We start from the raw sequence: 16,079 nt of genomic DNA on the forward strand, positions 1-16,079 counted from the left end.
GGGACACATTAACGCTGTCATCATGTTGAATGGAATGGAGCCCTCTTTGCAGGGATTTTATCATTATTTTCAGTGGCCGAGGACTACAACGTATTGGAATTGATGCTTGGTAAAGTGTTCATTTTACATAAGGAAAAATGGATGAATCAGAATCATTTTTCTGGTTCATCCTACACCGTCTCCCACCCACCCCCAGTTCAGTTCTGCAGCACGGCTCCTGAATATCACAAAGAGCGTCAGTGGATGAGGTGTATTTACCAAGGCCTCAGGTGAAACTGACAGTGTGAAATGTAAACTGTATATTCCCCTCTATTTGTAGACACATTTTTTTAAAAGTTTGATCTTCTGATTGTTGAATAGTATAGAGATAAAGCCTTGCTATGAAGAAAATGATAAAGAGCAGTTAGAAGGGAAACATTTCCAAAATGCTCCAAAAGCTACTAATATGACTCAATATTAAGCTTAGAAAATAAGACATTCAGATCTTAATACTCTCATAGAATTAATTTCTCTTATTTTATTCTTCAGATAATTAGGCAAAGCTCCCACTGACTTCACTAACTCCTGACTATGGTTCCTAAAGCTTGCACGTTATCATTGCTTTCTCAAAGCTTCACATATCGCTCCACCATATTTTCAAAACATATCAGACAAGATTATCTTCATTCTCATTTTTTCCTTTATACTGTTAAGAGCCATTTATTATTTGGATCCCAGCTGCTCTAGACAGCTCCCCTATTTCTTAATACTCTTCTTGAAGCTGAGATTATGTATTAATCATTTTCAGAATCTTAGCTTTTGTTAAGATAATTCTCTTCCTATCCTGCCTTGATCTAAGCCAACTGTTGGATTTCAAGTGTCTTTAATCAGGTGATAATGTGAGGATTGTAATTCTCCAGGAAGTCTAAAAAGTTAAAGTTTTAAACTATGCTTTACCACCGGCATCTTAGAAGGTTAAAAATTGTTCATACCCCTTCACCCATAAACATCATAACCCAGACCCAGTTCTCTGACTTAGTTATTCCTGTTAGCAGCTACATGATTTTTTTTCTCCCAGAATCAGGGCATTTAAAAATCCAGTGAAATCAATGCCCTCTGTTTCTCCTGCCTTGAATCGTAGGCTTAGGATTAGCATGCAGTTATTCTGAACACTCTGAATGTAAAGATCTTTTTTATATTATTTCTCAAAAAAATACGTAAATTGTATAGTTTGACTAATGAGAAGATAACTAAGTTGTAAAGTTTGCATGCTTGTTGAATGTAAAACCTCGTGATTCTTCCAGAGAAGGCATTTACAGTCACTTGCAAGTGTTCTGATTCACAGCTCTAACAGCATCAGATGCCTTTCAAATTGAGGGGTAAAAACTTAAACATCCAATGGCTGTGTTAGGAAGGGACTTCAGTATGATTCCTCTTGCTTCCCCAGTTTTTCTGCCTTTGTTTCAGGCTGAGATGGCTTGAAATGCTGAGATAAGCACTTTGGAGCGGCCAGGAGAAAGCCTCAGTAGCCTTTAACTAGCGCTCCTCCCCAAACTGTGCTCTCCCTTCCCCCGAGGTATAAATATGGAGACAGTTTCTCAGTCCTTTTTTGCCAATTCGGTGTAGTATTTGTCCACTCCCAGTGTCGTGCTGGAACCGACTCACGCCGCGCGTTGCTGTGCGCGTCTCTGCCCAGCTCCGCCGTCAGCGCCCTCACGCTGGTAGGCTGAAATTGTGGGGATAATTGCACAGGGAACTCGGCGCTCGCTGCAAACCAGCGCTCGCCCCTGCCCCAGCTCTTCAGCCTCGTCCAGCACACCGCTGACGGCTACTCTGTTTTCTTTCATCTCTCTTTCTGTTTCCATCCGCTCCACTTCTTCATTTAGCAATATAGCATTCGAGAAAGAGAACACTAGGAGTGGGTCTCAGAACTTGGAGTTCAAGTCTTATGTTAACGTTTATTAGCTTTGTGACCCTGGCCAAGTCATTGACTGTTTCTGAGGTTCAGTTTTTCTCATAAAATGAGACCATTAGCCACCCACCCACAACATTCGAAAAGCTTTTGTGAGAGCCAAATGATACAATTCTACACACACGCACGCACGCACACACAAAGTAAGGCTGGCGCTGAGAGTATAGAAATAGAAAAAAAAATAACCAGAAATACAAGATTCTAAGAATTAAAACATTGGAGGAAACTTAATGATTATCAGTCCCAACCTCACTAGTCTATAGATAGAAAAACAAACAAAAACAAAAAACAAGAGAAGAGGCTGAAGAAGGTTATGTAATTTGCTCTCATAATGAAAATATTTCATGTATTTTTTATTTTTCTAAGTTATATTTCTTTTGAAAATTCAGAACAAATGAAGAAAAATATTTATTACATTTCAAAACCTTATAGTTTCACATGAAAATTATAGAGTAGTGATTGAAGTGCAAAGACCAAGGAGATAACTAAAAATTTCTAAGATGAGTTTCTGGCGTATAAATCAAGGCACTCTGTTTTCATAAGGCATGTCTAGTGGTGCATTAAAAGAGCCGTAGAGAGAAAAACACAGTTTTCTTAAATGATCACAACTACTAATGTTAAATTTGGTAGAGTACAATATGGAAAAAACCTAAATTATTCATAATTTTTAAGTGCAAGGAGACATCATAAACGTGGTACAAAGACTCCACAGAGTGATAAAGCATAAAAATTTCTATTAAAGTAAAAAAAAGTAATCACTTCTTGGAACGCTACAGGTGAAAAAAATATCCAATTACAATGAATACACATTTTTTAATTTAGGGAAAATAAGTCTGAATGAAAATAGGATAAGACGGGACAACAGTTACCCTACATTGCGTGCCTGCTATAATAAATACGTATAGTATATATGTGCGTATATAGTACGTATCTTACACAGGCCTGGCTTCAGGGCTGTGTGACCTGTGCATTTGCACAAAGTCCTGCACTTAGAAGGGCCCCACACTGGGTTTAATGCTCTGCTGTCACCACCTTGTAATTTTAATAATCATTGAACCAGGAGCCTCACATTTTCATTTTGCACCAGGTCCCGCTAATTATATAACTGGTCCTGCTTACACATACTCTTTCATTCACAATAATCTTATTTCCTTTTTATAAATGGAGAAAGCAAGGCACAGAGAAAATAAGTAACTTGTGAAAGTTGTAAGTGGTCAAGCTGGAATTTTAACCTAGGTTTGTCTGACCCAAAACCAAAGTTCTGTGTCCCCATCTTACCATGAAATTAACCACATGATCTCAGACACTTGCCTGCTGTGGCCTCAGTGTCCTCTTCTGTCAAATAATATTGATCAGACCTGCTCCAGCTACAGTTCAGAACTATAGAACTGCATTATGCAGATGAACTCACATGAAACTCACATGAAACACTTCCAATGCTTTGAGAAGCAGAACGGACTGAACAAATGGAAAGTTTTATTATTGACAAAAACATACCTCTGTATCTTGTCATGTGACCTAAAGAACTAATGCACTTCCAATCTGATTAAAATAAGTTCAATATAGTAATGAACATATATAATAAATGCTACCACTGATGACTGGATGAATTCAATGAAGGTCATTTTGGACCCTGGCAGAGTACTCAACTTTGTTTAGCCATAAAGAAGCACTTAGTAAACTTTCATGTCCCTCCTCAAGGATGAAACCATCTCAACTTTCAAACTACCCATCACAGTAAAACAGGGCAAAATATCCAAGAATTCTAATTTAATGCACTTATTTTTGCTTGTTTATTTTTCATAGACATTAAGTTTCAAGTCTGTTTTCATCTCTAGGATCAAATGAAATAAAACATATGGAAGTGATTTTTAAACCATGAAGTGCTACCCAGATTCAAGGTATTAATTTCTATAGACTAGAAATCTGATTTCTAATAATAGAGCTTCTTTTTCAACAAATTATCTACAACACAAAACCATATGCATGTCACTTGGAGTTCATTATCAGGGGATTTTTCTTAGAAAAGGGAGTTTAGTACACAAACCATTATGATTATTGATGAACATAATAGAAAATAAAATGAAAGTTGTATAAAGTCTTGAACTGAAGAAAGCCAGAAAGCGAAGGCTTGATTCTTGTTCCACTTGAAAAACTCCCAGCCATCATATCCATCCTGACAGCTCTTCCCTTTGTTTCCCAGTCCAAGGGTAGAGCCTTAAAGATCCTGTTTCCCTTACCCTCCCCTTCACAATATAATAATGCTTTCTATTGGTTCTCAACCTCAGCTATACATTAGAGTCTGCTCAGGAGCTTTAAAAAGCATTGATGCCTTGACCTCATCCCCAAAGAAACTAATTTTGTTAGTCTGGATGTGACTGGGTAATGGGAATTTTTGAAACTCCTCACTTGATTCTTTTGAGTAGCCAAGGCTGAGAACCAATACTTTAGATATTCTATAGCTCAATAATTTACCAGCTGAATAATATATTGTTATTATCACTATTTAAAAGTATAAATAAATTGTCCATAACTTGTTGAATATTTTTAGAAGGAAATAACATTAACTTGATTTTTCTCTTTTGCAAATGTATAACCCAAGGCAACGGATATTTATATAGGTGGAACATACAGATATTAAAGCAGAAATAAGAAGGAAAAACATCAGCATGATGCTTCAGAAGTCTCAAATCCTTTCCAATGTTAACTGAATCGAATCAGTAATGCTGTGATATGAGTAGAGCAGTTTCTGTTTTATTGACTAGAAGACTAAGACTCAGAGAAGTTAACTGTCTTGCCTGTGGCCACACAACAATGTGGAAGCTGAGTTGGGATCAGAACCCAGTTTCATGAGTCTACCACAGTACATACTGCAGCCTATTGCTGTGGCCTAGCATAGAGGTCAAGAGTAAACTCACACTGGAAGAGTAGAACAAGGCAAAAATAGACCCTCCTGTCCATGTCTGCCCCAGACAAGAGGACGTGCCCGCTAATTAACCTAACACATCGGGATGGCAGGAGTTCCATAGCTGTCTCCTGTCAGTTCCTGTGAGCATACATTCGAACTAAAATTGTGCCTGAAAGATAACTTATAAGATTACATTAGAATCGGCCTCTGTGAGTTATACAAAGCAATTTGTATCCATCATATTCAAGGGGGAAAAAAGCAAACCTCCAAAATTTTCCCAGAAGGAGATGCTGTAGTCTACCCCGGAATAAATCTTTTTAATACTTAATAATATGTGGAGGACATGAAGCAGTTGGCTAATAGATATGATTTCAGACATTACTTTAGATTAGATGCCTGGTCAGGGCTCACACGGGTTCCAGGTGAAGCTGTCATCTACTGGGGCCAAGTGAAGAAAACTACATTATTTTGAGTGTTTGATGTAAGAAGAAAAGCTTGGAAAAACTTGTTTTATTTAAATCATTAATTTTTACATTGAGAAGGAAAAATCTAATAAAGATGGTTAGAAAATCGATATTAAAATGGTTTCAAGGTAGGTTATTTACTCAAATGATTTCGGGGACATCCCATAGCTCATCCTGCCCCGCTTAAAGTATTGCTGCTTAGAAATATTTTCCCCATAAAATTTTATTCTTCAATAACCAAAACAATACTGCTCCTGAAATTGCAATTCATGGTTTAACACAAATAGTGTATAACTCAGCACCACAAATTCTACAAATTGACTTTGTAAGGTCTGTGTGGTCGAATAGTAGAATTCAGTAAACACTGCAGTAGGAATCAGAAGGCCTCTTTCATTGTTCCACTAAATATGTGTATGACCTTATTGGTTTCCTTAAGTGTGAAATGAAAAATGTGAAATGAATAACCTTTAAAATTTATTTATAGACTAAAAAAGCCTTCAAGTTTCTATTTCCTAGATGCATACAGAGTCAGCTAATTTTTTCTGAAAGATCTAGAAAATGCTACATCAGAGGATTTTATTCATCAATCTTTCTATTAGTATATCTTTTCAAAGATTTAATTAAGACTTTGAGTTGGACTTGCATCTCTAATTCACAACAGAAAAAGGTATGAAAATAGAAGGATCAAAAAATACTAATTATTCTTGAATATTAACATTGACATATTTTTATAATTATTATTACCTATCACACAGGCCCAATAGAAATTTTGGAAATGCTGAGAAGTTTTATATAGAATTTGTATGGCTATGCAATGTGCATATTTTAAGTCAAAACAAAAAATTATAATACCTTATAATTACATAGTACTTTTTATCATACAAGCACTGTTATGTAATAATCATAAGACCAGGAGCTAAAAGTAAAAGTAGCAGTAAATTTAATTTCATTCCAGGAAGCATTCTCTCTACTTCTGTCAAGTCCCCTAGTCAAATCTCCGTCCTCATCTTATTTGATCTCTTAGCGTGTGGCTTGACTTCCTCTTTCTGTGCACATTTTCTTCACTTGGCTCCCGCTACTGGGTTTCCTCTTACCACACGAGCCATTCTTTCCTGGTTTCTTTGTTGGTTGTCCTTCTGTTCCTGACCTTTAAGTGTTAGAGTGAGCCAGTGCTTAGGCCTTGACCCCCTTCTCTTTTGTACCCATACTCTCCCCTCAATGATCTCATTGAGTTCCAGGATAGATGACTCCAAAATTTATATCGCCAGCCCTAGCCCCTCCCCTGCACTCCACATGTTTGTATTCAATTACTAACTTGTTGATATCTCAACCTGGAGGTCCAATGAATTTCTTAAACTTAGCAGGGTCAACAGGAACTCTTGACTTCCTGCCCCTGCCCCTATCACAACCTGTCTCTCTTCCAGACTTTCCCTTTTCAGTTAATGGCTCTCCTATTCACCCTGTTGCTATAGCCAAACATCCTTGGTTCCCCTTTCACCCAGCCTACATCCAGTACACAGCAATTCCATTAAAATATATTTTGAATCTACCACTTCTCACCTGCACTGCTACCACCTTAGTCAGCCATTGCCTCACCCCTGACCCCTTCAATAGCCCCCTAATTGTTTTCCCTCCTTCCAGGTGCTTCATTCCAATCTATTTTCCACTGCCAGAATGAGCTTTTTAAAAGATAAATGAGATCATGTCACTCTTCTGCTTAAAAAGCCCTTGTAGCCTGGAAATTCCTGAATCCTTTAAGTCTTTACTATGGCATAAAGTCCCCTCAGATCTGGGCCTGCCTCCTCTCCTTCCGCTCTTTCCTTAGCTATTTTCTCTCTAGTCATGCTGATCTTGTTGTTGTTGTTTTCAACAGCTTCAATGATATAATTTACACATCATGAAGTTCACCTGTTGAAAGTGTTCAATTCAGTGGTTTTGAGTAGATTTATATAATTGTGCAACCTACACCATAATCTAATTTTGAAACGTTCTCATCATTCCTAAAAGAAACCTTGTACCCATTAGCAGTCACTTTCCATACCCCCTCCCCTCCATACCCCCCCAGCCCTAGACAAGGACTCATCTACTTTGTGTCTCTACACATTTGCCTATTCTAGACATTTCATATAAATGAGATCACGTAATATGTGGGGTTTGTTGTGACTGGCTAATTTCAATTAGCTTAATGTGCTAAGTGTAGCATCTACCAGTAATTCTTTCCTTTGTATTGCCGTGTAATATTCCTCTATATGGATATAGCACATATGGTTATCCATTCACCAGTTGATGGACATTTGGGTTGTTTCCACTTTTTGGCTATTATGAATAATAAGCCATTCATGTACAAGTTTGTATGAGGATGCATGTTTTCATTTTTCTCAGGTAGTTACCTAGGAATGAAATTGCTGGGTTATATGGTAATTATGTTTATCATTATGAAGAACTTCCAAACTCTTTTCTAAACTGGGTGCCACATATTACATTCCCACCAGCAATGAATGGGTGTTCTAATTTCTCCACATCCTCACCACTGCTTGTGATTGTCTGTCCTTTTTGTTATAGCCATCCTGTGAAGTAATACCTCATTGTGATTTTAATTTACATTCCTCTAATGACTAAGGGTGTTGATTGTCTTTCCATGTGTTTATTAGCCATTCATATGTCTTCTTTGGAGAGATGTCTATTAAAATTTTTTAATTAGTTTTTTTTAATTAGGTCCATTTTTTAATGAGGTTTTTTGGGTCTTTTAATTATTGAATTGTAAGAGTTGTTCATATATTCTAGAAACGAGACTCTAATCATATATATGATTTGCAAATATTTTCTCCCATTCTGTGGGTTGCCTTTTCTTTTTCTTGCTGGTCTCCTTTAAGCACAAAAGTTTTTAATTTCGATAAAGTCAGTCATCTCTTTTGTCATATTTGGTTTCATATCTAAGAAATCATTGCCTAACTCAAGATCATGGAGATTTGCTCTTATATTTTCTTCTTAGAGCTGTATAGTTCTAGCTCTCATATTTAATTCCCTGATTTACTTTGAGTTAATTTTTCTGTTTGGTGTGAGGTGAGTGTAAAAATCATTATTTTGCATGTGGATTTCCAGTTGTCCCTGAACCATTTATTGAAAAGACTATTCCTTCCTCATTGAATTACCTTGGACCTTTTGTTGACAATCAGTCGGCCATAAACGTTAGGGTTTATTTCTGAACTCTCAATTCTATGCCATTGATCTATATGTTTATCCTTAAGCCATCTCGTTTCTTAACTTTACAAAGACCCATCTATATTTAGGGCATTTAAAATTGCTGTTCCCCTGCTTGGAATAATTTTATCATTTTTCCTATTGTCCTGTGCTTGATCTTTTACATTATTCACACTTCTGCTCAAATGTCACATCCTCAGAGAGGCCTTTCTCGGCTACTTTACCTAATACAGCTCCTCATTCCTTTTCCATCACTCTCTACCACCTTTTCTGCTTTCTTTTTTTCACAGCTCACCTCACTATCTGAAACTGTTTATTCTTTACACGTTTACTATCTCTCTTCCCCATTAGAATGTAAATTCCAGGATGACAAGGATTTTTTTTATATGTTTGATAAAGTGCCTGGCACTTAGTAGGAAATCAATAAATATTTGTGGAATAAAGGCATTAATCATGATTTCTACAACAATTTTCATTTTCAAACCTATAATGGTTTTTCCAAGCAGTTAATTACATAATTGAAGTACTCCTTTGAATAACTGGCACTCCTTCTAAAACCTCATCACATGTTTTAACAAGGAGTTATCATATACTTTTGATGACTTGTATTTAAGAGTATGTATCTTTGGTCACACATACATATTACCTCATTCATTTGTTTATTCAACGAAAAATTGAGTGCTAACCATGTGCAAACCATTGTTCTAGATAGTCAATGAAGAGCTAACATAATAGATCTAAGGAGGTAATTCAGATGTCCTACTTGCATAGGAATCCGTGTGGATGTGGATGCCTCTTCACCAAATCCTCTCTATGGTAATATGCTCAGGGTTCAGCTCTGGAAATGGCCTCACAAGTGGGATGTTCTTGGTTACAAGTTTCCTTCTTGATGTTTCAGCAATTAAAAGCCTTCCAATAGATCAAAACCTTACCTTAAATTTCTCACAGAACAGATACTTAAGATTCTGCTTGCTTTATTTCCCAAAAGGAGTTTCAAACAAGTGTATAATTTTTCTTTTTTAAATAAAAGATAAGAAATTATTTAATATCTGTAAATAAGCAAGTTTCTCCTCAATTTTTTATCAACTAATCCTCTTGATTATAAATGACAACCTGATAAGATTTAAGCACAAAAGAACATTTTAACTCATATAAGCTGAAACTCCCAGGATGGGCAAGCTTTGTTAATGCTCTGTTCAGTAGAAGTCATGACTTCTTTCTCCATGGGTTGGTTCCTATCTCAAAACGTCTTTCCCCTCATTATAGAAAGATAGCTCGACAGCTCTCGATCCTCTCAGATTTAAAACTAGCAAGAAAGAGCAAGAGTCTCCTTCCTAGGAATCCTAGTGGGCATCTCATTTCTCCTTTTTGATTGGAGTACTGCCCATAATGTAAACGATCATATTTTTAGGGTATACAGTGCTTTGTTTTATGTCTAGATAACCCGATTCACCAAAGCATACACGTTGAGAATAGGGAAGTGGGTGGTTCTTCAAAAAGAAATTAACGTATAGCTACCAGAAGGATGATGGATCTTGGGCAGCAAAAACAACAGGTATCCACTAAAAGCCATAATACGTACCGCTAGGAAAGAGAACGGCCACTGGAACGTAGTGTAGTAAGCCAGTTCATTACAGCATTACCAGGTATCTTTCTGTAATGCAAGTCCCTAATTCTGAGTTATAGCTCCCAACACACACACACACACGTTGTTTGTTCGCACACGTGTGCACACACACGGGTACAACCATTTCCTTTGCTCTTACTGCTAGGTTTTAGAGCACTGTTAGACCAAATCAAATCACTACCTTCTATAGATTATAGATTCTGACCTCACAGGGCCCATTGCTACATAAGAATTCGTTTTGTTATGGGTCTTTCTAAAATAAGACCCAGTATTTTAATTAGGCAAGATTAACACAGACCAGAAGTATGAAGTAAAGTCAAATGATGGAAGCAGACTCTGAAAGAAGCAAATGCACCATTGACTGCCAGGCTGTTGCTTATATCTTCAGCCAGAAATTTCATTCATTGATATCAATATCTTAATAGAAAATTTAAATGCTGATTCTCATTAAAGCTATTTCTTAGCCTTCTGGATCTGACCTTTTGCTAGGACACTGCCTTTCCTCTTTGCCGATCCTCTTTAGTTTCAGACTGCTTCTTGGCTGTGAGGTGTTCTCTTCTCTTACATTTTATGGCCCCTTTGGGCCTTGGCAGGCAGGTGGAACTCCTTATATGTGAGATGAGTACTCTCTCTGACATGCTTTATGGGACACAACAGTCACAACACAACCTATTAGCCACACTGTAGCATGCCCACGGGTAGTCTAGCTTTAGATCAGAATTTATGGTTGTTTGTCACATTTATAAAACCACAGTGTCACCTTTATTATTTCTATTATTAAAAAATATATTGAGGCAGTTCTTCATATACTTGGCACATATGAAATTGTTTCCCTTAGATTTTTACTGTCTTCCAGATTGACAATAATATAAAATAGATATAGTCACTACCCTGAAAGAGCATGACTGGAAACTACTCTCAGCAATTTACTTTGTAAATAAAATCTGTTGCATATGTTTCCGTTCAGGTTTTATGGTGGCCTGGGGAAAGCCAGAAGTGCATGTACCTCCCACATATTACATTATGCAATATAAAATTTTTACGTTGGACAGATGTAACCCAAATTTTAAATAATTTAATTAAAAATGCACAGATATGTGGGAAAACACAGAGGCAAAATGTTTAAATCATATTAATTCCTTTCTTTCTGTTTTCTAATTAGCCACTAATAACAAAAAACACTACAAGGTAAACTGGTGTACTGAATAAAACTAAGATATTCCTTCGAGCTATATCAAGCTATTATATGTTCACATCCACAGACTGTGAGCCATATAAATACAGAACTATTATAAACTGTAGTTTCCACCACCCTATTATAACTGGTTTTAACAAATCCAGCTCAATTAAAGTTGTGATTAAACATATTTAAAATAAATATATGGGAGAATACTTATGGTAATTGGAGTTACCCACAATTTAGAAACTATTCATTAGTGACTCTACCATAAAAATCACATTAGTGGATAGTTTTTTGCCCTTGTGTTGCAAATGAACTACCTAATAGTTAAACATTATATTTACTATTACAAAATATGACAGTGAATTAAGGATAGTCCCATTAAACAGCCAAACCTAATTGATCCAGTTCCCAGTGACTCACAGTATATGCTAATTAAGTCAGGAACAGGACTCCAGTTTGCCTTGAACTAACTAAGAAGTAGGAATTAAAGGAACCTTTAAAATAAAAATACAGAGAGCATTTTGGGAATTTGCATTTGCCCATAAGCAAATTAATAGACTAAGCAAGATTGCTGGGAAAAACATTAAGTGATTTAAGAAAGCAAACATTTCCAATCATCTTTGAAAACTTTTCCAGTATATCTCTATATAAATAGAAAATATACGTTAATGTATTTCTTTATATTTTTTTCTGAACTCTTTGTTAATCTTTTGTGTGCTTATCTCCGGTAAGACTTGGTTCCCCTAGGTCCAGTACTTGTTCTGTACTCAAAAGTTATAGAAGTGGGGTTTTTTTTCTTTATGTAACCAAAATGCATGCTACCTCTGGGGCCCCACGTCTTTCAATCATCTGGAGTCACTCTGCACCACTTAGATAGAAAACTAGCATTTTCACCACAGCCCACACACAGCCCCAGCTCAGGATCATCAAGAATAGGTTTGTTATAGTTTCTCCAGGTCATTCCTGGCACTGATTTCCCTTCTGCTGAATTCTTGACCCACAGTCTTTGTATCAGCTCTTACAGTATCTGTCATCTTTACTATGGCCTTACCCCAAGGTGGGCCTCCTAATGCCATCGTTTCTCCATAGTACTACAGAGCACAGGCTCTTCAACAGACTTTCATTGATGATTTGGAGTTTGGGAAGTAATATAGCACAGAATAGTAGAATATTAGTCATCATAGTCCTAAATATTTATTGACAATTCCCCGTCACCAACAATTTCTCCATATTATTGACCTCTTTCTTTTTCACGATGTTCTCCTCCTTTTTCTAAGATCACTAACTCCCTCTCCAGGAGCTGCTGCCAAACCCGAACTCTTTACTGAGTATCTCCCTCTTCCTTTGTTTCACCCTCACTCAAGCTATGGCCAATCCTCTTTCTCAAACTAAAAGTCCTGCAATTTCTAACCAATAGAATTATCTGTTGAGGAGATGAGTGGTACTACTCTCTTAGAAAGCAGTAGCAATTTGTTTAAATAGCCCTATTTTCCCTCACTCTACATTTGCAAATTTTCTTCCACTTATTCACAGGGTCCTTTCTAATTAGTAGTCCTTTCTAATTAGCCAGAATATATGTGCATTTAAAGCAGATATTAAAATAATTCACAATCTTTTCACTGTTATCAGGCTTTTAATTTTTTAAAACTGCTAATCAAAATTTAGTCCTGCACACAGTAACGAATAAATACTTACTAACATCTGCTTGCCCAGGTAATTTCAAGCTAGTTTCAGTCATAACTGATGCCTACAGAAACACCAAATATTTTGTCAGCGTTTATACTGTCTTTTGTGTACAAGCTAAAAGAGGCTAACCCTGAAACTTCAGTGGAATGGAATCTATCCCATTGGGATGTGGTTATTTGAAGATGTTAGCTTTGATGTATATATTTGATTGCCTTTTTCTATCTTTTTTACATAGTTTTGTGTGAGAATAGAAAAGAACCCTGGCCTTGGATTTAGTATCAGTGGTGGAATTAGCGGACAAGGAAATCCATTTAAGCCTTCTGACAAGGTAAGAAGTGAATTTCTTGTTGACAGTTTTAATTAGAAAAACACTGTCTTCTACTGCAGCAGAAAAGCTTAGAAAAAACTGTAAGCGTTTTTACTTTGCTTTAATAAGGTAGCTAACTGTGAAGCCAATTAGAAAGTTTTTCAGCACAGGGTAAAAATAATTCACTGCAGTGCTTGACAAATCCTAAGAATAAGAAAAAATAAATTTAAGCATTCTCTTTGAAAGGAGTGTTATTTGTTTTTTGCTTTTTGTTTTATTCACAACTATATATATGTAAAGAAAGATATACAGGCAGTTTCTAACAAATTGTTTCCAAGAGCTTACTTGTAGATCACTTATTTGTTTTCTCATGGTAACAGAGTGATTACATAATGATTCAATGCCAGGGCCAGCTGATTGACACCTCTTTAACTTATCATGTTTATGAGTATTTCACTAATAGAATTGTAGAACTGAAAGACCATGGAAAATGAATATTCTATGAGAAAATCAGAGTTAGCCATGCCAGTGGAATCAGGTCCTCCTCTCATGCTTACCCCTGTTTGTCAAACCATGAGTAAAGGATCGCTACCACTCCAACTCTAACCACAATCGTTGTCTGAACGTCCAGCATGCTGCCCATGCTCACATTTGGCCTATCTGATCCCATGTTGACCACCTGACTTTATTATTTCAAAAAATTTACTGCGAGCTACCTAACCTGCCCTGCTACCATCAGCATTTAATACGCTCAGTTTTGAATCAGTTACTAATTATAATTTGATGATAATTGAAACTATCCGGGTTTGAGCTCATCAAATTTAATTGCATTAAGTGACATCATAAAACTTTGGGTTGATGAAGAAAGACAGAAATTAGGTATGAATAAGACCTCCACAGGCTCTCAATTTACCTTTGAGTCACAACCTGGTGCAGGTCCTTTTGACTCACAATTATCATAAAAATAACCCACAAATCAATTTCTGATCATAAGACCTGCTTCTGAAAAAACTTGGATGCCCCCACTCTGGATATTTCTGTAGCCTGAAACAATGCCTTTAATTCCTCATTTTCCTCCACTTCTTCCCAATCTTCTTGTCTCCTACCATTCTTTATGCCCTTCTTCTGTTCCTTTCTGGAGAAGAAGAAGAGAGGAAGAGGACTAGAAGAAAAAAGAATTATTCACACTATACATGTTAGGATGGAAGGAACTAGAAAGAAATCTCCAGTGACCTCGATGGGAGCTCCTTTAGTCAATTGACTGGGGCAGCTATTTATATAGAAGGAAAGTGTATGAGGCAGTCCTATATAATTAGGGGAATGCCGGTTAGAAAATGTCTGTGCGTAAGTAACTACTGCATTTCCAATTTGAAATGATGTTGAAGGTAACCATTGATTTAGTAGAATTAAAATACCTCATGGTTTACTAGGACCAAATGTTTACTGAATTTTAATATATGATTAATATATCCTCAGACAAAAAGTATGAAAGTTCAGGGCCAGCCCAGTGACACAGCAGTTAAGTTCACATGTTCCACTTTGGCGGCCTGGGGTTCACCAGTTCAGGTCCCGGATGCGGACCTATGCACCGCTCGTCAGGCCATGCTGTGGCAGGTGTCCCACATCAAATAGAGGAAAATGGGCACGGATGTTAGCTCAGGGCTAATCTTCCTCAAAAAAAAAAAAAGTATAAAAGTTCAAAATTATCAGAAACATATGATGGTATTTCTAAAAGCCTCAAATCATTATGTCTTATTCATCTTGGCCTCCCTTTTGCCTCTGGTTTTACATCTCCTCTACAAGTTCTTTCAATGAAAAGTTAGTAACCTTATCATTCTTAAGATAGTTGAAATTCAAAAGACATGTTTTTCTCTCCTTTCTCACCAGCATATACATCTTTTCCTAGATTTTTGGAAGGCACAGGATAATAAATGTTTTTAAATTAAGGATGAACAGATTGCTAAATAGTCAAGATGTCTGAATGCTGTTGCTTTTCTGCCGTTATTTTCAACTGAAGGGGACAGTAGACATGAGGCTTTCACAACATCGCCTGTAACTCTTCCACTATGATGAATATCAACACTTTATAACCATGAATTTAATTTCTCATCTGTAACATTTTGATGACTCTACTGAGACTGAACTATTGCTATGATCTTATAATTTGCTCTTTTGGTTAAATGCAATAGATATAGAGCTTGAATTGCATAATGTGTCCATTGAAATATTTCTCCCCAAAAGCACTTTTCTTTGCCTGATTACTCTCTAAAACACTTCACAAACTGAAAAGTGATTCTCTATTATTGTAAAATTGATGGGAGTAATTAGAAGTTCCAAATCTGCAGAAGACTTTCAAGACTGCTCCTAATTTATTGACCACTTTTGTTGTCACGCCAAATGTATGAGAGATACTTAGTTAAAAGACATTGGCTCTGACAATTTATACAAGAATTTAATGCACTAAGAAGGAAGGGGCACTAATCTCTTGGAAATTCAGTTGCATTTCTTTATCCCCAGTGCCCCATTCTTGTAGTAGTTGCATAAAATTTAGAGTAGAACCCAATGCCTATACCAACCCAAAAATACCAAGCAGTAAGAAAATGAAAATGAACTTCAAAAATCTCTCTCTCTAATGTTGAAAAACAAATTGTTTTTTCATGACTGGCTAATTTACAGCTGAGGGTGAGAAGAACCTAATTAAAGAGATGTTTACATTCCACCTCCAATGAGTTGGAGGTGGATGCTTTATAAG

At 36.5% G+C, this 16,079-nt stretch overlaps 1 protein-coding gene across 1 annotated transcript in view; it reads left to right on the forward strand.

Moving 5' to 3' along the window:
- Nucleotides 1-16,079, forward strand: part of LRRC7 (leucine rich repeat containing 7) — a 392,875-nt gene that overhangs the window by 348,194 nt on the left and 28,602 nt on the right. Inside the window, exon 24 of the mRNA XM_046645726.1 lies at nucleotides 13,256-13,348. Coding sequence (XP_046501682.1) covers nucleotides 13,256-13,348 — 93 coding nt within the window. The remainder of the gene's footprint in view (nucleotides 1-13,255; nucleotides 13,349-16,079) is intronic.

Source organism: Equus quagga, chromosome 18 (genome assembly GCF_021613505.1).
Source record: "Equus quagga isolate Etosha38 chromosome 18, UCLA_HA_Equagga_1.0, whole genome shotgun sequence".
Lineage (NCBI taxonomy): Eukaryota > Metazoa > Chordata > Mammalia > Perissodactyla > Equidae > Equus > Equus quagga.